The sequence below is a fragment of the Anabrus simplex genome, chromosome 2 (assembly GCF_040414725.1).
Source record: "Anabrus simplex isolate iqAnaSimp1 chromosome 2, ASM4041472v1, whole genome shotgun sequence".
NCBI classification, from domain to species: Eukaryota; Metazoa; Arthropoda; class Insecta; order Orthoptera; family Tettigoniidae; genus Anabrus; species Anabrus simplex.
In genome coordinates this window covers 908,852,427-908,874,483 of record NC_090266.1, presented here as the reverse complement: position 1 = coordinate 908,874,483, position 22,057 = coordinate 908,852,427, and the positions used below count along the sequence as shown (strand labels likewise).

The following is a 22,057-nucleotide window of genomic DNA, read 5'->3' as shown; positions in this document are numbered from 1 at the left end:
CCTTGGTTAGTTATTCCAGTCCCTAACTCCCCTTCCTATAAACAATTTGTCCTCTTGAATTCCAGCTTTATCTTCATATTGTGATCTTTCCTATTTTTAAAGACAACACTCAAACTTATTCGTCTATTGATGTCATTCCATGCCATCTCTCCACTGACAGCTCGAAACATACCACTTAAATTAAATGAAACTATTTTATTTTTATTGTTTACCCACCTATTCAATACAATACAATATTAAAAATTAGGACTATGTTCTTATATAGTCGATATAAAAATGAATATATTAGATGGTACCTGTTTCACCTATCAAAACTAGGCATCATCAGACATACTATCACATTAAGAATAAATCAGGTACCTGATTGGAAAAGACTTATACTATTGATATATATACCTATGTCTTTTAAAATGGATGTGGTATAATGTTGGCTTAACAATGATTGTAGCAATATTTGAGTCTAAAAAACATAACTATTATTTGAGAAATTATTATATAAGCTGGGGCTGTACCTTAATTAAGGCCACGGCTGCTTCCTTCCCATTCCTAGGCCTTTTCTGTCCCATCGTCGCCATAAGACCTATCTGTGTCAGTGCGACGTAAAACAAATAGAAAAAAAATAAGCTGGTTGATTCTTGATATTAAAAGTTATTACAATATGGTTAAAAATCAGAAAGCACATTCCAGTTAATTGTCAAATGGCGTGTTGTCAAAAACTTGGCAAAATTGAACATTAAAATTTCATCTGGTCATAGTCGTTTCTTGAAGTTGATATGTATTAATTTTGCATTTATGTGCATATAAATGTGAAGAATTTTCATATGGCATAGATCATTTTGAGATAGTATTAGTTGAATGCTGGATACCATAGGCCATATTAAAGTTTGTTGTAGACGTCATTGGGCCATCTTCTTTTATATGGTGTTAATGTGAAGGGTTTGGAATTGGTGTACCTCTTTGCTGTTGGACGTGTTGGAGTAAGCGTGCTAGTCAAAAAGGGAACGTTGTTGTTGTGAAAGTTGTTGTCAGTCGGTAGATAGCCAAGTGTGTGATGAAATTTATAATGTTGTATTGAATAGGCGGGTAAACAATAAAAATTAACTAGTTTTATTTAATACAAATACTTTCAATACGGATCCAAAAATGATTTTTATCACATGTAGTAACATACCATTTAGTCGAACAGCTCGTCTCCTTTCTCCCAGGTCTTCCCAGCCCAAAATTTGCAACATTTTTGTAACGCTACTCCTTTGTTGGAAATCACCCAGAACAAATCGAGCTGCTTTTCTTTGCATTTTTTTTCCAGTTCTTGTATCAAGTAATCCTGGTGAGGGTCCCATATGCTGGAACCATACTCTAGTTGGGGTCTTATGCTCTCTCCCTTACATCCTTACTAGAACCCCTAAACACCCTCATAACCAAGCTTACATGCAATGCATGTCAAACTGACTGGCCTGTAATTTTCAGCTTTACTGAGTTAGCCGTGCGGTTAGGAGCGTGCAGGTGTGAGCTTGCATCTGGGATAGTGGGTTTGAACCCCACTGTTGGCGGCCCTGAAAGTGGTTTTCCGTAGTTTCCCATTTTCACACCAGGCAAATGCTGGGGCTGTGCCTTAATTAAGGCCACTGCCGCTTCCTTCCCATTCCTAGGCCCTTCCCATCTCATTGTTGCCATAAGACCTATCTGTATTGGTGCGACGTAAAGCGAAATAGCAACAAAAAAAAAAGTTGTCAGCTTTATGTCTATCACCCTTTCCTTTATACACAGGGGCTGCTATAGCAACCCTCCATTCATTTTGTATAGCTCCTTCATGGAAACAATAATCAGATAAGTACTTCAGGTATGGTACTATATCCATACTATATATATGTCTTTAGTATATCCCCAGAAATCTTGTAAATTCCAGCCGCTTTTCTAGTTTTCAAATTTTGTATCTTACTGTAAATGTCATTGTTATCATAGGTAAATTTTAATACTTCTTTAGTATTGGTCATCTCCTCTGTCTGGATATTATCCTTGTAACCAACAATCTTTACATACTGCTGAATGAAGACATCCCAAAGGCCATCATTTTTAAAGATTTTTCAAGTGTACTTCACAGCTAAATGCCACATAAATCATATAAAAATTGATATATTCTACTATTCTTCGAACTGGAAAAAATTGGCTATGAAATACCTCTAATATGGGTAAAGGAACATTCCAACAACACCAGTAATGATCAGGATGATAAATTGGCAAAAAGTGCTGTGTATATAAATTGTATCAATGCTTCAATTGCCCTTCCATTCACGGATTACATCCCATTAATTAAACTTACTATTAAACAAAAATGGCAACACAGCTGAACACAATCTGCAAAATTAAAGGGAAAGTATTACTATCAAATTCAACTGCTCATTCCTCATCTTCCAGGTTTTATGAAACAAAATATTCACGACGACACATTATTACCATTATCAGATTAAGATTTAATCACACTCTTACCCAGGCTTATAAATTCAAATTTAAACTGATGAGCTCATCCATGTGTTCATGTAATAATAGCATTGCGGACTTCGACCATCTTTTTTTCAATTCTCCCTTTTCATGCTACATAGAAAAAAGTTTTTAAATTAACTGATATTGCAAACACTACAAGTTTCAACAACTGTAGCTAATCTCGTTAAGCACCCTACATTGTCACTTAGCTATTCAAAAATTTTGGATAATATTAATATATAATTTTTTTTGCATAGTGAGCATTCTAAACGCACACAAATCACATCCTCCTCTACATAACCTGTCAATTAACATTTTTTAACATAATAACAAGCTAAACTACATTTTCTAAATGTGTTGAACAATTCAAGAAATACCTAGTGAAAATGAAATCTGTTTCCCTGAAGATAATTGATAATAAGTCTAGTGACTTGATAATGGCTATTAGACAGAGCTCAAGAAACTTCTAAGAAGTAGAAGAAGAAGAAGTATTGAAGAACTGGTGCAGAAAGCGCGGTAGCATTGCCACGACGTTTTAATCAACATGGAAGACTCAGGATGTCAGGAGAAGCCTGGACATGATTTTTTTTTTTTTTAAAGTCAGTTATTCATGGTTTGTAGCATAGCTCCCTCTCTCACTAAACCCTTCATTATTTCTCTTTATGCCCTCTTATTGCAAAATGATGAATTTTGATAACCTTATGTTTGAAACTGTTGGCATTCTTTGGCTCAGTGATGTTTGTCGTCGCAGAGAAAGAATATTTCCAATAAACCGTACTATGAAACCTAGGCTTGCCTTCGCAGAGAAAGAATATTTCCGATAAACCGTACTATGAAACCTAGGCTTGCCTTGAAATCTGGGACACTAATCTCGTGCACATGTCTTTTTAAATATAGCGTTTCATGAAAAACTGCACATCTGTCATGCACTGCAATATCACATATTCTGGATGTTCCTCTTCTACTTGCAAAAACTTGCTAGTTTTCGGGCTGCAGAACACTTTGACACTTGTTGGTAGCTTGGAGTGAGTGCATTTTTCTGTTACCGCTGGTACTGCACATTGTACTTGGGCATAAAAAAGTTACGACACAATATCTTGTTCCTGTGAAGCCCAGAGTAATCGGCTACCACGAGATTATATGATGTAGTATGCAAAATGCTCACATAGAATATATGTTTGCAACAGATTGCACTGAGCGTTAACACGTCTGGTTAGCTCTAACTTGCACATGTGCGCTGCCCTGCAATTTGCAAATACCGGATTTCAAAGCAGAAACGCTGCTAGTTGCTACCTACATTTATTTTTTTACAAGTTGCTTTATGCCGCACCGACACAGATAGGTCTTATGGCAACAACGAGATAGGAAAGGGCTAGAAGTGGGAAGGAATCGGTCGTGGCCTTAATTAAGGTACACACCTAGCTCGATAGGTGCAGTCGCTTAAGTGCGGCCAGTATCCAGTATCGTAATTTATAAGCTTCATATCCGTATTGATAATTCTCACAAATGCAAAGAGGATAAGAACTCCACCTAATCAATACTTACTTATTATTATTATTATTAATAATACAGGACCAGTTTCGACCCTAACGGGTCATCTTCAGCTGGACATACTTATACGTATAATACATCGTACAATTGTAAACATTACCCTATTTAGAAAGGAATGTCTTGTGATGGTAACATGAGTAGGGAATTTGTCAAATTACGCATCTGAGAAAAGTGAATATTCTTAAACTTAAAACCAACTTATAAGTATACATGAGATAAAGCAACATATGCATAGAACACTTTCATGTTTGTGAAAGTTCACGTTTATGACTTGCACTGTTTCTTAGTTCTTCAATTAGACTAAAATTTAAAACTAACATATGAGTATTCATAAAATAATAACATGTGCATAAAACACTTTCATGCTAGTGAATGTTCGAGTTTCTTGCATTATTTCTTAATTCTTCAGTTTAAGTGTTTTAATAAGTCCAGTTGTCCACAACTGTGCATTATGTTAAAAAACTCAGTAGCTTGAATTGTAATATGAGTTACATTTAAAATACCAATATCACATTTGAAAAATATTTTGCCACATGTACACAAAGGATAAGAACATTTTGCATCTCGAAAAGATAAAATATAGACGTAGTGTAGAAGGCTTGGAAGGGAGTGTAGAAATTACAGCTTGTCGTATATAAAATCCAGTTGTTTACATTAAAGGATGAGTCGTAGTGTTCTTTGCCATATTAAGATGATGATGTGTTACAATAAACCAGAGTGGAGGTTCCTTCTCTTTTGTAGTTGTGTGATATTGTAGAAATTATCTGTGAAAGATAAGAATAAGGTGTAAGTGATACTAATATGTTGAAGGAATGTCTTCGGTCATGTGAGAGAAACTATGCATGTACTTACAGCTATTGTGGTCTTGAAGTTGTATATGGTTTGAGAGCACGTTGTGTACTACTTCGTGTCCGTCTCGGGCTAATGCCGTTTGCTGTGGAGGGGCGGGAGGAGTGGCTGTTGAGGGGGCAGGGGTGGATTTGGGCGTGTCTTCTGGTGGTTTTCTGGCACGTGTCAAGTTTTGTTTACTAATTCTCTTGAGATAAGCATTTTTTAGGGATGGAATGACTGTATTAAATATGACATTTGTTTTTTCTGTGATTTCGTTTATGTTAAAATTAGGGTTGGCGTATTGATCTAGATTAATGTAAAATTCTTCTGTTATGTTGAGCAAGGGGCCCTTGGTATTTATATTCAAAATTTGCATGTCATTTTCAATGTTTGTGAATTTATGTTTATAATCTTCGATGTGTTGGCGTATCGAGGAAAAATTATTGTGTTTTATGGCATTTACATGTTCTGAGTTACGTACAACAGATCACAGCAGTTTGAACAAAGAAACAAGTGAGCCAGAAGCGAAGGGATGGAGAAAGGAATGTGTCAACACCGTGCAGTAGCACGTACAATGCTCCTTCTTCCAGTCCTATCTGTCAAAATGCTTCTTTTATATTATGGGTATATACAGTGGAATGCTTTAGTGATGAATGAGACAAAATATTAATTTTAAATAATGGTACTACACATAGTATTGTCTCACACTTCTCAACTACCAGCATGCATTGTTCATGGCCACCTGATGGCTATGGTAATTACTCGTACAAACTGAGTTTCTGGTGGATTGACCATCACTATAGATGTATAATTGCTCGAATAAAGAGTGAGCGCAAGTTTTTGTATGTTCTTCACGTTTAATCTTTCATCAGACTTAATTTTACTTATTAAAATATAACTGTTGATAAACTTAACCAAAATAGGTATTTTATTTGATCCTGTTTTGATCAAGTCAATAAATACACTTTTAATGATTGAAAATTATTTATTTTATCATACATGTTTCAGGAACAATATCCATTCCCTTCATCACTAATAACTGATGAACTATGGAAAACCATCTAGGGCTTCCAACAGTGGGGTTCAAGAACCCACCATCTCTTGAATACTGGATACTGTTACAAGTAACAACTTGGATACTTGCTGCACTTAAGAAGCGACTGCAGCTATCGAACTCGGTCTACCTAGATTTTGCAACACTTGTAGAACTGCGAAATACAGTAAATGCTCGAGAAAACAGGCATCTCAAATATGCGGAAGATGATTTCCCTCCACTATGAACTAAAAGAATTCATCACTGATGAAGGGAATGGATATTGTTCCTGAAATATGTATGAAAAATAAATAATTTTCAATCATTAAAAATGTATTTGTTGACAAGGTGGACCCAGCATAAACTATTTTATATAGTTTCTTTAATAGATTAAAATATAACTCGCCTCTCATGTAGATACAAACCTTTTGGTTACCGACAACAGACATTAAATCTGTAGGTTCAAGTGTTTGTAAAAAATGTGTACCTGCAAGGAACTTGTACTATATACTGTGCACTCATTCTTTTTTGAGTTACTGGACATAGGTCTAAGTTTAAGTTTGCTACCTTGTTAAATGATGTTGTTTTGTTATTTCAGGAGAAAATGAAAAAAATAAAGATCTGGGGACAGTATTTAACCGTATTCTTAAGGAGGCTGAGGGTTGGTGTGCACCGCGTCCCCCACATAAGCCTCCCCTTGTTTCACCTGCGGCTGCTGTGAGTGCATTGGGAGAGTTGACGCCTGGTGGAGCACTCATGACAATGGGCTTCCAGGATGAGAGTCTGATTGGTAAGTTTGTTCAGCTAATTGGTGATTAGTTTAAAGGGTTTGATTCTAATGTTTTGATGAGGGAGGGATTGAAAAGGTACCTCAGATATAGCACCGATGTACAGTAGCTTAAAAACAAGGGGGGGGGGGGGACTATATGGTGTTGTATGTTTTTCACATTTAATATTTTTTCATACTTAATTTTAACTATCAAAATATACTTCACATCCTGTTTAGATACAATCCCCGTGGCCTGTGGATACCCACTACAAACATTATGTCTAAGAGAAAACTGTACCCACAAGGAACTTACATCTGGAATGTTTAACTATGACTCTAAGTTAAATGATATGAATAGTTATTTTAAAAAAAAGTGTTGATATTCATTTTTTTATTTTCATTATTTTATTTTATATTTATTTTTATTTTTTATATTTATTTATATTTATTAAAGACTCAAAGATCGAATTAAGTATGCAATTTAATTTATCAGTGTAAAATACAAAAATGAGAGAAAAGCACACAGTCCATAAGAAAAAAAAGTAAAAAGGATTAAACAGAAATATAAAACCTTTAAATCTAATTTGAAAAGTCTCTAAATGCTGTTTTCAATCATACTCTCTTAGGTAATTTTTCCACTTAAATTTGCTTTTTTTTCATTTCCTTTTCATTTTATATTACAACAGGAACTGCATATGTTCCCGTATTGAAATTATAAAAATAATATATTCAAAATAATAATAAAGTTATTTGTTTTATGTACCGCTAACTACACTTTTATGGTTTTTTGGAGACATCAAGGTACGGGAATTTTGTCCTGCATGAGTTCTTTTACGTGCCAGCAAATCTACCAACACGAGGCTGACGTATTTGAACACCTTGAAATATCACAGGACTGAGCCAGGATCGAATGTGTCAAGTTGGGCTCAGAAGGCCAGCGCTCTACCGTCTGAGCTACTCAGTGTGGCATATTATATAAATAAATAATAATGTAATAAGAGTACTTACCGCTATCAACACCCACTTCCTCTGCAACTTTTAACCATAGTTTGCTTTGTATATCTTGCGAATTACAGTATTTATCTTTCATATTTCATAGTGGTGTTCTTTCACAAACTGCACTTATCAACTTTTCACTATCTACATCCATGACAAATGATAAAAGTAATGTTGCATATGACGACAGACAACCGGATGCTTGCAGGAACCGTGGAGTACAGGCGACTACACACGGCAGATCCCTTTCGAGTGGGATCTGTCGCTTGTTGTCACCTATAATCGCTGTTCGAGGTCGCTTGCAGTGGACGTGGTTCCGTTACAATCTTTGCTTTGGGATCAGTCGCGCTAGTATACACGTAGTTGCCTGATCTCGTAATCGCGCGTAATCGCTTCCAGTGGACGAGCAGCCTAAATGCCTAAAGTAATTCTGCCATACTACTGCACTCATTGATGGCTAATGTCTATGAGAAAAGTTTGATTCATAAATGCTATTCACTTCATGAAAGAATGTAAAGTCTCTTCATTGGAAATGTTCAAGTTTATTTCTAAATGTTATTCACCTTTACTAAAGAATTCAAAACTACTCTATTTGGAATGATAAGTCTATTATTCGTGTACTGATCAAAGTCAAAGCTCATCAGAATTTGAAATAATGAAACCTTCAGAAAAGTTATGACAGTTATAACACACGAGGATGTGAGTACCAGTTCAACTCTCTATAGCAAAAGTACAAGTTCGAAGACAATTTCTCTTGTAAAATCTACAAGTTCTAAATCAAGTTCACTCACAAAAATATAAGTTCGTTGTCGACTCTTACTTGTGAAATGTATAAGTTCCAAAGTAAAATCAGTAATCGGGAGATAGTGGGTTCCAGCCTCACTGTCGGCAGCCCTGAAGATGGTTTTCCATGGTTTCCCATTTTCACACCAGGCAAATGCCGGGGCTGTACCTTAATTAACCGGGCGAGTTGGCCGTGCGCGTAGAGGCGCGCGGCTGTGAGCTTGCATCCGGGAGATAGTAGGTTCGAATCCCACTATCGGCAGCCCTGAAAATGGTTTTCCGTGGTTTCCCATTTTCACACCAGGCAAATGCTGGGGCTGTACCTTAATTAAGGCCACGGCCGCTTCCTTCCATCTCCTAGGCCTTTCCTATCCCATCGTCGCCATAAGACCTATCTGTGTCGGTGCGACGTAAAGCCCATAGCAAAAAAAAATAGTACCTTAATTAAGGCCACAGCCACTTCCTTCCAATTTCTAGGCCTTTCCTATCCCATCGTCGCCATTAGACATATCTGTGTCAGAGCGACGTAAAACAAATAGCAAAGTAAAGTTTGTTCATGAAAAACACAAGTTTGTCATCACAGGCTATATTCACAGTTCACTTCGAAGTTAATGTCTTACTTCTTTCGGGCTGAGTTTTGTTCTCTGATAATCACGACGTTTTACCCGGCAAGTCAGCGTAGCCGATCTCCTGGTGATCACTGAGGTACCCATGGCTCAAGCAGCCGGCTTTTATACCTCCAACGTGCTTGCGTCGTCATATGGCCAAAGCTTATATTACTTGAAATATCTCTGCTATCCCCAGATAGATCTTGATGAAATTAACATGTGGAGAAGTTTGAAATGCGTTCTATAACATGCCCTTTTTTTCTGAATCAATACCTAAATTGGTTTAGAGGATAGCGAATTTCTTGCATGGACATTTCCAGATCTTATGACGTAACTTATCCTTGAACACGTGCTGGCTGAGCGATGAAGAAGGCGTTGTCGCGGGTTGACTACTTGCTCCAGCGAGACTTTGTTGTTATTAGTGCTGAAAGTACACTCGCTAATACCTTATAAATTATTTATGACATAATTTATTTAAGAAGTACATGATGTAAGGTCAATCCCAGTACAATATGTAGGTTTTTTAATTTTTTATATTTATTTAAATTTTGCTGTTCTTCTTTCTGAACTATGTATTGCCTATTATTAATCCATTCCTCTCACAAAAATCTAGTAGTAGCTCTCGTCCTGCATATGTCTCATATTATCACCACTTCTTTATCTTCAATTCATGTCTCCAGTTCCTCCAAGAACTCATCTAGACTCTCTTCAGTGTTACCTGTCTGAGGTGCATATAACTTGGATAAAATCTTGCACTCCACTTTCCAAGCCATGTCTGATTTTCATGACACTCTCATTTACCTGGTAGATCTTCTCTATGTACTTACTGTACCAGGTCTTTCTTCACCATAAAACCTACTCCAGAACAACTGAAGCCCCCTTCCTCTTTCCCTTTCATTTCCAGTTAGTTTCACTCAATTCGAACAATGCAGTGTCCTTTTCCATGTGTTCTGTTAGTTCTCCTGTCTTGCCGTTAGGGGTCAAGATATTAATGGTTGCAATCTTTTTCAGGTATTTTCTCATTTTATTAATTCTGCATTAGTTTTGACAGACTGAAAAGCTTCACAGTTATAGACCATTATGTCACTGTACATCTGTCTGATCAAGATATCCTTCAGTTTGGTCACTTTTTATCTCATGCTGACTAGATAGAGCTTTCAAACTTTGATTGAAAAAATGTTGATTTTGATCAGTTTTATGCCAAACAAATGAATGGCTTAAAGAAATACAAAGATTGGTGGTAGATTGTCAAAATTATCCTTGTGTTCTCCCATGGCAGTACCTGTATGAAAGGTTTTTTATTCCCTATTAGCACATTGGAGACCGAGCCCGAATGTGTATCGGGGTGGGGTAACAACGCAGAGTGACCATGCCCAAGGCTAACTCGGGCCCGCGTATTTGTTGTATTTTCAATAAAGCCAGGACGAGAATTGGGCGGAAACTATACATACCACTTTAAAGAACTTCTATAAGAGCTATACCGTGCGTTCGTGTCCTCTGTCATTGTTTTCTCGAACTTATAGCAGCTTATTTTTGCTCGAGTTCGCTTCTACACTCCGTGCTTCCAGCTGCTCAAGGCGCGCGCTTTCAGAGTTTTGTTTACATCGTGCAAAGTGTTCAGACTGTGCATTGTTTTTGCTATCATGATTAGATCATTGAATGAAAGTGGAATTGTAGAGATTTTAGAAGACATTTTTGATGATAGTGGTTCAGAAGAAGAGGTAGATACTTCAGATCTAGACCCTGATTTTGAACTTCATCTTAGTGATGAAGGTATTTATACCCTAATCTATCATATACCACCCAGGTGTGATTTTGCACTTTGTAGTTTATTTAGCTAATGTTTCATGTTCTTCATATGACTGGAGATTCATTTAGAACAAAGTGACGCAAGCTATGGTAATTCAAAGACAGGGACTGATTCACATTCGCCGGGTACTTTTGGTGATTTGGATGCACTTGCAAAGCTTGTGCAGATAAAGGACAAGCGGAAAATGGGAAAAAAAGGAGAAAAGGGACATGCTGGTGGTATTCAGTGTGTTCTGTAGCACTTTCTGTCTCTGAATGCTTCAAACTATTCCACAATCAAAACTCATTATGCGTAAGACTTTGTTGTCAGACTTCTTTTTCGTTGTTGCAAAAGGTATACCGTTGGAAAATGTGTAATGTGAAAAGTATTCATTAGATCTTAATGAAACTTTTTTGATCTGTAGAATAGACACTTTTTATTTCTTGAATATATATACATGTTACATTGCAACCTACCTACTATTTTCTACAATTTTTAAAAACCTCAAAAAGATGATGGTCTGCCTGCCCATATGCCACCTTAAGACACAGTCTCCAATGTGTTAATAAAAACTTTCATCAGGAGTCGGGTAGCCTTCGGAAAAGCATGGAATGGCATACAAGATGTGCAATTAAAAATAGGAGAGGATTTCCACCAATCAATACTTATTTATTGCATATATTAAACTACAGGACCGGTTTCGACCTCATATACAAGGTCATCTTCAGCTGAACCATACATACATATTTATATAATGAAGCTTTGATTAAGATTGTGTTGTTAAAGGAATGCTATATGATGATGATGTACATTTAGTCACATACAAATGGGGCACGTCTTAGCGTGAACTGGCGTATATGTCATTCTGTACAATATTGCAACTGTATGTCTAAAATATTATGTTGAAGGTCTTAAAATTAGTGTATAAAATATGTCTTTACTTAAACTAACTTTTATATATATATATATATATATATATATATATATGTACAAGATAAATACAATATATAAAAACACTTCATGCATATGAACATTCGTTCTTGCTTGTTGGTCAATACATCGACTAACTTCTGTATTTAAGTCTTACTTACAGTTGTACACTTCAGCTGCTATTCTTGGAGTTTGTAAAATTGCATGGATAAAAAGTTTTGTCTTCCTGTGTATATGTGGGATAAAACACTTTCAATTTTAAAAAGGTGCCAAATGTATGGATGAAATTCAACTAAAATATGTTCAGCTCTGCTGTGTGTGTTGCCCTTTTATTGGAACCAATTCATGTTGTCCTGTGGCGTCCGTAAATTTGGATGACATTGGGTTCAAAGTAGTGGCTCCTTTCCCATTTGTAGCTGTGCAATGATGTTATGTTTATCTGTGGAAGATAAGGTTGAGTTATAAGTGATATCGTGTTGGAGGAATGTCTAAGGGTTATGTGTGTGAATTAGAATATGTACTTACGGTTGTTGGTGTAGCTGAGTTGTGTTTGACGTGCGAGCCTGTAATGTACTACTTCGTGTTCTTCTTGGGCTCATACTAGCTGCTGTGAGGGGAAGGGAAGGAGGGGTAGGGAGAGTTGTTGTTGTGGGGGTAGGGGTGGAGCTGGGTGTGTTGTTTGGTGTTTTTCTGTTGCGTGTCGCGTTCTGTTTATCGATTAACTTAAGGTAAGGGTTTTTTAGGGCGGGGATAACTGTATTGAAGATGATGTTAGTTTTTTCTGTGATTTCATTTATGTTGTAATTTGGATTGGTGTACTGATCTAGAGTGATGTAAAATTCTTCTGTTATGTTGAGCCTTTTTAAAAAAACATAACCTAAGAATAGCATTCAGAACTACACACAATAGTACCAACATCATACACAACGTCAGGACAATCAACAGCAACAACAAATACAACCACTCAGGAACCATTTATATTGGTATTATAAATTTACTCATTCGGAACAAATGTTTCAGGTTCCCTATGGGAATCAACATCTATATCATCTGATGCCCAAGCAGGCATCAATCTTTGGTAATGAGACAAAGTCTGTCATAGTGCATTGGCACTGCCGGTGGCTACAATTAGCCTACGCAGTGGCCTCCACGGTATGCACTAGCCATGCGTCTTGGTAGGTGTGCTAGGTACCAACTGATGAGCCCAGCCTAGCACATGGGGGCGAAACGCTGGCAACCAAGAATGAGTTAGCTGGAAAATTTATAATGTCCAATAACGGACCATTTATATTGGTATTATGAATTTACTCATTCGGAACAAATGTTTCAGGTTCCCTATGGGAATCAACATCTATATCAACTCAGGGGTATACCGTATCAAATGTTATAACTGCGAGACAAGCTATATCGGACGTACCGGTAGAAACTTCCTAACCCGATATAACGAACACATAAACGTGGTGAAACACAATCATTTTTCCTCAATAGGACAACATGTCGCAAACTATAAACACAGTTTTACAAACATCGATAACGATATGCAAATCCTAAACATAAACCCCAAAGGCCCCCTGCTCAACATAACAGAAGAATTTTACATCACTCTAGATCAGAACACCAATCCAAATTACAACATAAATGAAATCACAGAAAAAACTAACATCATCTTCAATACAGTTATCCCCGCCCTAAAAAACGCTTACCTTAAGTTAATCGATAAACAGAACGCGACACGCAACAGAAAAACACCAAACAACACACCCAGCTCCACCCCTACCCCCACAACAACAACTCTCCCTAACCCTCCTTCCCTTCCCCTCACAGCAGCTAGTATGAGCCCAAGAAGAACACGAAGTAGTACATTACAGGCTCGCACGTCAAACACAACTCAGCTACACCAACAACAGTAAGTACATATTCTAATTCACACACATAACCCTTAGACATTCCTCCAACACGATATCACTTATAACTCAATCTTATCTTCCACAGATAAACATAACATCATCGCACAGCTACAAATGGGAAAGGAGCCACTACTTTGAACCCAATGTCATCCAAATTTACGGACGCCACAGGACAACATGAATTGGTTCCAATAAAAGGGCAACACACACAGCAGAGCTGAACATATTTTAGTTGAATTTCATCCATACATTTGGCACCTTTTTAAAATTGAAAGTGTTTTATCCCACATATACACAGGAAGACAAAACTTTTTATCCATGCAATTTTACAAACTCCAAGAATAGCAGCTGAAGTGTACAACTGTAAATAAGACTTAAATACGGAAGTTAGTCGAAGTATTGACCAACAAGCAAAAACGAATGTTCATATGCATGAAGTGTTTTTATATATTGTATTTATCTTGTACATATATATATATATATATATAAGTTAGTTTAAGTAAAGACATATTTTATACACTAATTTTAAGACCTTCAACATAATATTTTAGACATACAGTTGCAATATTGTACAGAATGACATATACGCCCCATTTGTATGTGACTAAATGTACATCATCATCATATAGCATTCCTTTAACAACACAGTCTTAATCAAAGCTTCATTATATAAATATGTATGTATGGTTCAGCTGAAGATGACCTTGTATATGAGGTCGAAACCGGTCCTGTAGTTTAATATATGCAATAAATAAGTATTGATTGGTGGAAATCCTCTCCTATTTTTTATTGTGCAATTTGTCAATACGGAAATGAAGATTATAGATTACAATACAAGATGTGGGTGGAGAGGTTGCCATAGTCTCAGATTAAGAAATGGTTCATTGTTCTCGTGGAGTGAGTGCTAAGGAAAAAGAAGTAAACACAGAACGGAAGCAAAGAGAAACAGAACCGGAGAATCTGAGTCGAAGCAAAAAATGAAACGTATCCCGGCACTATCACATTATCTGGAAATACAAATGTACAAGTCTTACCTCGCCAAGCGAGTTGGCTGTGTGGTTAGGGGCACACAGTTGTGAGCTTGTGTTCGGGAGATAGTGGGTTCGAACCCCACTATCGGCATCCCTGAAGATGGTTTTCCGTGTTTTCCCATTTTCATACCAGGCAAATACTGGGGGCTGTACCTTAACTAACGCCACAGCTGCTTTCTTCCCACTCCTAGCCCTTTCCTATCCCATTGTTGCCATAAGACCCATCTATGGCGGTGCAAAGAAAAGCCAATTATAAAAAAATCTTACCTTGTATGACTTCAGGGAGAATGATGTGTTTATTGGCAAGGCCAGGGACCTATCATCACTCTCTCAGAAATATGTTTACTTTCATAACTTGACCGGCTGTTGTACCCATCGTTGACAGGGTAATCATTTTGCTGACCCTTCAAGTTGCTCCTGAGATTGTGAAGCATATAAATGGACGTGAGGCTGTCAGCGTCTTGTTGTGATGTATGCTATTTGTTTCCTGTTTTGGCCCTTCACAGGTGGGTCTTTTTTTTCATAATTTTTTATATTCATTTGATCTTTCTTCTGATATCAAAACCAAGTATCAGCTTAAATTCAAAAAGTAGACAACAGATAATGAATAGAGCCTTTATACATTCCCAGAATGATTTGAGTAGCAATCCCCATACACTTAGTTATCAGCTCTTGGATTTTCACCTTCTCATCACCAGCACTGATATTTCCATTATCTCATATCAGTAAAAGGTATAGAATAAGAAAGTTTGTAAATAATATTCTATAGGTGGGCCGGTGTAAGGTTGCACTTGACGGCTGCGCACAATGTTGGTCACTCTGCAATGGCGCACGAAGCGATGTTGCCGCTGTAACAACAGCTGATTGCACGACACATGAGTTTTTAAAAACATGGGACAAATGTTTTTAAAGTCATCGCGATGATACACAATACAAATGAAATTGGCCGACAAAAATCAAACTTTCAACTCACCGATTATTCATCACACAAAATTATACAAAATAAATATACTACAATGTTCTTATTATCGCGATGTGAGAAAAAATGGAAGAAATCGGCTGACAAGGATCTCACTTTAAATATACCAATAAATGTTAGAATAATATACACTGGTGCTAACACAAAATGTTTCAAGTAAAATCCATAAAATTTACGAATATTCAGAAACCTTATTTTCATACCTGATTCACAAAGGTAGAGGCTAGATACCTTCCAGATCACTGCCATCACTACCGTCGCCTTCGTTGTCATTGTCATCGTCATCTAGGCAGATCATCAACTCCTGAGAGTCGCTGATGATGCCATGTATTGCCATTGCTGTGACATAGCTAAATTTCTTCCTCCATAAAGCCGCATCCATTCGAGCAATACTCTCTCGGAACAGTCCTTCCACTTCAGTAACTGTGAAGGATTGGTTATTAGTGAGTACGTAATGTTTACTTCACTGCATACCGTACCGGTACCAACTCAATGAGGTTGACGTGACAGTGGTACGGCAGTAACCTAATAACGTCGTGCCCTTGTTCCTTCGCTACCTCGTCGACTTTTGCTATTTGCTTTACGTCGCACCGACACAGATAGGTCTTCTGGTGACGATGAGACAGGAAAGACCTAGGAATGGGGAAGGAAGTGGCCTTGGCCTTAATTAAGGCACAGCCCCAGCATTTGCCTGGTGTGAAAATGGGAAACCATGGAAAACCATCTTCAGGGCTGCGGACAGTGGAATTCGAACCCACTATCTCCCGGATGTGAGCTCACAGCTGCGTGCCTCTAGCCGCACAGCCAACTCGCCCGGTGTCGACTAATTTAGTCATACACATATGCACTGGGATATTTCTTTACTGCAGCCATTCCACTAACAGTTCTTTAGGGGCACTTGAAGTAAAGGTCTTGTCCATTATTACGGAGTGGTAAGGTGCATTGCCCATAATAATGAGAGAAGGGACTTTGAGCTGTAATAATCGTACTTGTGTCTTCGTATTGCATCAGCCTAGAGAGAATTAATTCCTGTTACAGGAGATAGCTTAATTAGTTTCTTTCCCGGAGTGCTGTGAAACAAGTCCCTACTATCAGCTCCATTTCCGCTACTGCTATGTAACCCAGTCACTTTTTCCTACTGTTCTTGGAGGCGAACACCTCTCTGAATAACAGTACGCTTTGAAAGCCCTAATGTTTGACATATACGTTCTACAACATGATCTGCAGCAACAGAGAGACGGCTATACAAGAGTCCAAATTTCCTCTCGCTCTCGTGAAGCTCACGAGTTCTCCGCACTAATTCTAATGCCTGACTATTAAGAGACACTCCGTGGTGCAAAGGATTATCACCTCGCGCTTCATGACTATGTTGTCATTCCCGAGACATCGCACTGCATTCGTTAAAATAAAATTTCACAGTTATCTCACAATGAAAACAAACCTTTCAAAAACGCGCGAATCACACCTGACCACGTGCTAGCGGCGACAGACAAAACGGCAACACTTCAATACGGTAGGCAAGCTACTTATAGATGGCACCACTGTACTACCCATATTGCCAACAACAATCAACTGAAAATAGTTCGTATTTATTTTGTGGCTCACTTAAACCTTGTAATATTTTTTAAAATGCTCATATTTGTGTAAGCAAATAAAAGATTATAAGCACTATACGGAATTAAATACGAATTAACATGAAGAAAATGCATAACTATATCTGACGTAAAAAGTAGTAGATTGGTGATTTTGATTGGCGGGTGATGTACAACTTTCAAGTGCAACCTTGTGCCAGCCCACCTATAAGTACATTTTATCACAAGCCATTTTCTTAACCAACTGTAAGATAAAAGCAAGCTGAGTTTCTTTGAATGATTTGTAGCTAGTCCATCAGTCAATCATCATTGATTTACAGCTGGGGCTGTCGCCTAGGAGGAAAATATACTATCAATTGTTTAACTAGTATTCTAGTATTTTCTTAATTGATTTCAAGTTACATGGAAATATTAAAATTATAAAATTCTTTTAAATTTTATAACCCCCTATTCAATACATTACAATACACTCATTGAATTATAATCTATATATATATAAAATAACTTGTCCTGACTGATTCATCATCGCTGATCCAAAACTACTGTAAGGAACTTCATCTTATTTGTCCGTATTGAACTGAGATCACAATTATTTAAAGTCTATCAGGTTCCACCTTTTCAATACCAATACAATGTTGTCGGATGATATTTACAACATTATTTATTACAGTACATGTTTCGGTGCTCTATTATGTCACCATCATCAGCTGATTTATAAAATGTGAAAAAAACTTGGCGATCTAAATATTAAACAAAATATTGTCATACTTAACTCATACATATACATATTTACATACAACAGAATATTGGTTAAATCCTAAACATCTATTATGCTATATTAATTATCCTTAATGTGTGTCAGTATGTGTCAGTATGTGTCACATATTAAGGATAATTAATATAGCATAATAGATGTTTAGGATTTAACCAATATTCTGTTGTATGTAAATATGTATATGTATGAGTTAAGTATGACAATATTTTGTTTAATATTTAGATCGCCAAGTTTTTTCACATTTTATAAATCAGCTGATGATGGTGACATAATAGAGCACCGAAACATGTACTGTAATAAATAATGTTGTAAATATCATCCGACAACATTGTATTGGTATTGAAAAGGTGGAACCTGATAGACTTTAAATAATTGTGCTAAAACTACTGGACATAAAGGAATGAAATTTTGGGAAATTCATATTACAATGTAGGTGCTTGCTAAGGGAGGATTTTCGGATATTCCATCGCTAAGGGGGTGAAAAGGGGGGTAAATTTTAAAAATGAGTGCTTGTATATCTCGAAAACTGAACAGTTTAAAGACATGAAATTTGGTATTTGGAATCTCCTTTAAAAATAAAGAAACACATATTTGTTTTTGTTTTTGAAAAATCCAACGAAGAGGGGGGTGAGCGGGAGTGACAAACGGGGTGAAAATTTAAAAAAATATATCTAGGCCTACAATATATCTCAGACACTTAACATGTTACAGACTTAAAAACTGGTATATGGAATCTTCTGTAAAAGTAGAGAGACATAGATATTTTTTCGGAAAATCCACTTAAGGCGAACAAAAAAAAAAGGGGTGAATTTTTAGAATGAGCATATCTACAGTATATCTCAAATACTTAACATGTTACATAAGTGAAAATTGGTACTTTTAATCCCTTTCAAAAATAAGAAACACATATTTTTTGCTTTAGTGAAAAACCACGTGGGGGAGGGACGTGGGTTGAATTATTTGTATTAGGATACTGATATCTCAAAAACTGAAGACGTTACAGACGTAAAAATTGGTGATTGGCATCTCATAAAGGAATGCATATTTTTTGTTTTCGGAAAATCCACTTAGGCAGGGGGCAAAAAAAATTGAAAAATTAGTTAAATTATTTGTATGAGTCTACTTATATCTCAAAAACTAAAGATGTTGCACACATGAAAATTGGTATTTGTAATCCCCTTTAAAGGTAAAGTAACATATATTCCTTTGATTTAGCAAAATCCAATTAAGGGGGGTGAAAGAATTGAAAAATTTATTGAATTATTTGTATGAGGATACTTACATTGTATGAAAACTAAAGTTGATACAAATGTGAAAATTGGTATTTGGAATCTTCTTTAAAATAGAGAAACGTGCATTTTAGGTGGAAGGTAAACTCTGGGGATGGAGGGGGTGAAAAGGATTTTAATTCCTTTTATGAGGACACATATCTCGAAAACTGAAGATGTTACAGTCGTGATAATTGGTATTTAGAAGCTCCTCTATAAATAAATGCATATTTTTTTGTTTTCGGAAAATTCACTTAAGGAGAGAGGGTGAAAGGAAGTGAAAAATTTAATTCTTTTTATGTGGATATTTATATCTCAAAAACTGATGGTTACAGACGTGAAAATTGGCGTTTGGGATCTCCTTTAAAAATAAAGAAACACGCATTTTGGGGGGAATCAACTTAACGGGGGTTGGGTGAAAAAGGAGATGAATTCTTTATGTGAGGATACTTATATAATTAAAAAAAAGATGTTACTGGCGTGAAAATTGGTATTTGGAATCTTCTTTGTAAATAAAGAAACAATTCTTCTTTTGTTTTCGGAAATCCACTTACGGAGGAAAAAACTGAATTATTTGTTGAATTATTTGTATGAGGATACTTATATCTCTAAAAGATAAAGATGTTGCAGACGTGAAACTTGGTATTTGGAATCTTCTTTAAAAATAAACGCGTATTTTTTGTTTTCGGAAAATCGACTTGGGGGGGGGGGGGGAGAATAAGTAAAGGAGGAGTTGAATTCTGTTTAATAGGATACTTATATCTCAGAAACACATATTTTTTTTAATTTCTGTAAGTACACTTAAAGGGAGAGGGGGTGGAAGAAAAGGGGAAAAGTTGAATTTATTTTATGAGGACACTTATATCTCAAAAACTGAAGATGTTACAGACGTGAAATTTGGTACTGTATTTTAAATCTCCTTTAAAAATAAAGAAACCCATACTTTTTTCAGAAAATCCACTTAGGGGTTGAAAAGAATTGAAAAAGTGGGTGAATTTTGAAAACAAGTACCAGTATATCTACAGTATGTCAGAAAACCTAACATGTTACAGACATGAAACTTATTACCGTGTGAGTTGGCCGTGTGGTTGGGAGCATGCAGCTGTGAGCTTGCATCCGGGAGATAGTGGGTTCGAATCCCAGTGTCGGCAGCCCTGAAGATGGTTTTGCGTGATTTCTCATTCTCACACCAGGCTGTACCTTAATTGAGGCCACGGCCGCTTCCTTCCCATTCCTAGGCTTTTCCTATCCCATCGTCGCCATAAGACCTATCTGTGTCGATGCGACCTAAAAGCAAAATTAAAAAAGAAAAAAAAACCTTGGTATTTTGAAAGTCCTTTAAAAATGCAGGAACACGTACTTTTTGTTTTCGGAAAAGGCACTTAACGGGGGGTGAAAGGAAGTGAAAAAGTAGTGAATAATTGTTAATGAGGATGCTTATATATCACAAACTGATGATTTTACAGACGTGAAAATCAGCATTTGGAATCTCCTTTAAAAATAAAGGAATATGTATTTCTTTTTGTTTTCGGAAAATGGAAAGGACTGATAAAGGGGTTAAATTCTTTTTGAGGGGATTCTTATAGCCTGTCTCAAAAACTGAAAATGTTAACACGTGCGGATAGATATTTGGAATATACTTTAAAAATAAACTTTTTTTTTTTTTTCGATTTGAGAGAAGACTGTTTCTCATACAGTATGTACAGTTCTATGTTGCATGGTTATCTTAGCCCCAAAAGGCAATGACACAAACGTGGTTTACAAAGAGTTTCCAGGGTAATTGAAACTCAGTTTGTCGGTGAATGTTTACACATTAGGGATTTTCAGATAATGTCTTAGTACATTACCGAGGAATGATTACTTATATTATTTTACGAAATCCACCGAGCTCGATAGCTGCAGTCGCTTAAGTGCGGCCAGTATCCAGTATTCGGGAGATAGTAGGTTCGAACCCCACTGTCGACAGCCCTGAAAATGGTTTTCCGTGGTTTCCCATTTTCACACTGGGCAAATGTTGGGGCTGTACCTTAATTAAGGCCACTGCCGCTTCCTTCCCACTGCTAGCCCTTCCCTGTCCCATCGTCGCCATAATACCTATCTGTGTTGGTACGACGTAAAGCAACTAGCAAAAAAAATTTACGAAATCCACGCGAGCAAAGCCGCGGGTAACTGCTAGTATAATCGTGAAGTGTCTAATATTGGGACATGTTTTGTTCGACATAGCGAACATCATCAGCCATTAATTCAGCAAAAACTAGGTCAGGGCCCTGAGCTTAAAATATAGAGAATGTTATCATCATATATTAAAAAATGAACCATGTCGTAATGAAAGGTGATATTATTATTTATAAGTTTCATTTTCCGTATTGATTGGATGCACTATACATACAAGAAATGTGTTCCACCTATCAATACTTATTTATTGTAAATGGATTTACATTACTACCGGTTTCGGCCTTCCGCGGCCATCTTCAGCTAGTACATTAATATATTACAGCCATTAGACAATATGATTAGACCATCCGGATGTCTAATGGGGATGAAAATAAAGTATATTGTAGTAGTGTTTTGTCTAGGTGGGGTTAAAATATCTATGAAAAATGTGGTAATGAAGGCTACAGTAGACTAAAACTTATTGAGTGTACATTGGACATATTGAGTACATTAAACATATTAAAATACATAAAGCACAGTATAAAGCACTTAATAAGTTAAACACATTAAAATATGGTAC

The 22,057-nt window shown here is 36.6% G+C and overlaps 1 protein-coding gene across 6 annotated transcripts in view; it reads left to right on the top strand.

The window, feature by feature from the left end:
• The window catches only part of LOC136863178 (general transcription factor IIH subunit 1), a 506,000-nt gene that overhangs the window by 419,309 nt on the left and 64,634 nt on the right, over window positions 1-22,057 (top strand). For all 6 annotated transcript variants that reach the window (XR_010859163.2, XM_067139528.2, XM_067139529.2 and 3 more), the window contains exon 9: window positions 6,495-6,686. Coding sequence is in view for 5 of the 6 variants with exons in the window: in XM_067139528.2 (XP_066995629.2) it covers window positions 6,495-6,686 (192 nt within the window). In the remaining variant the exon portion in view is untranslated. The remainder of the gene's footprint in view (window positions 1-6,494; window positions 6,687-22,057) is intronic.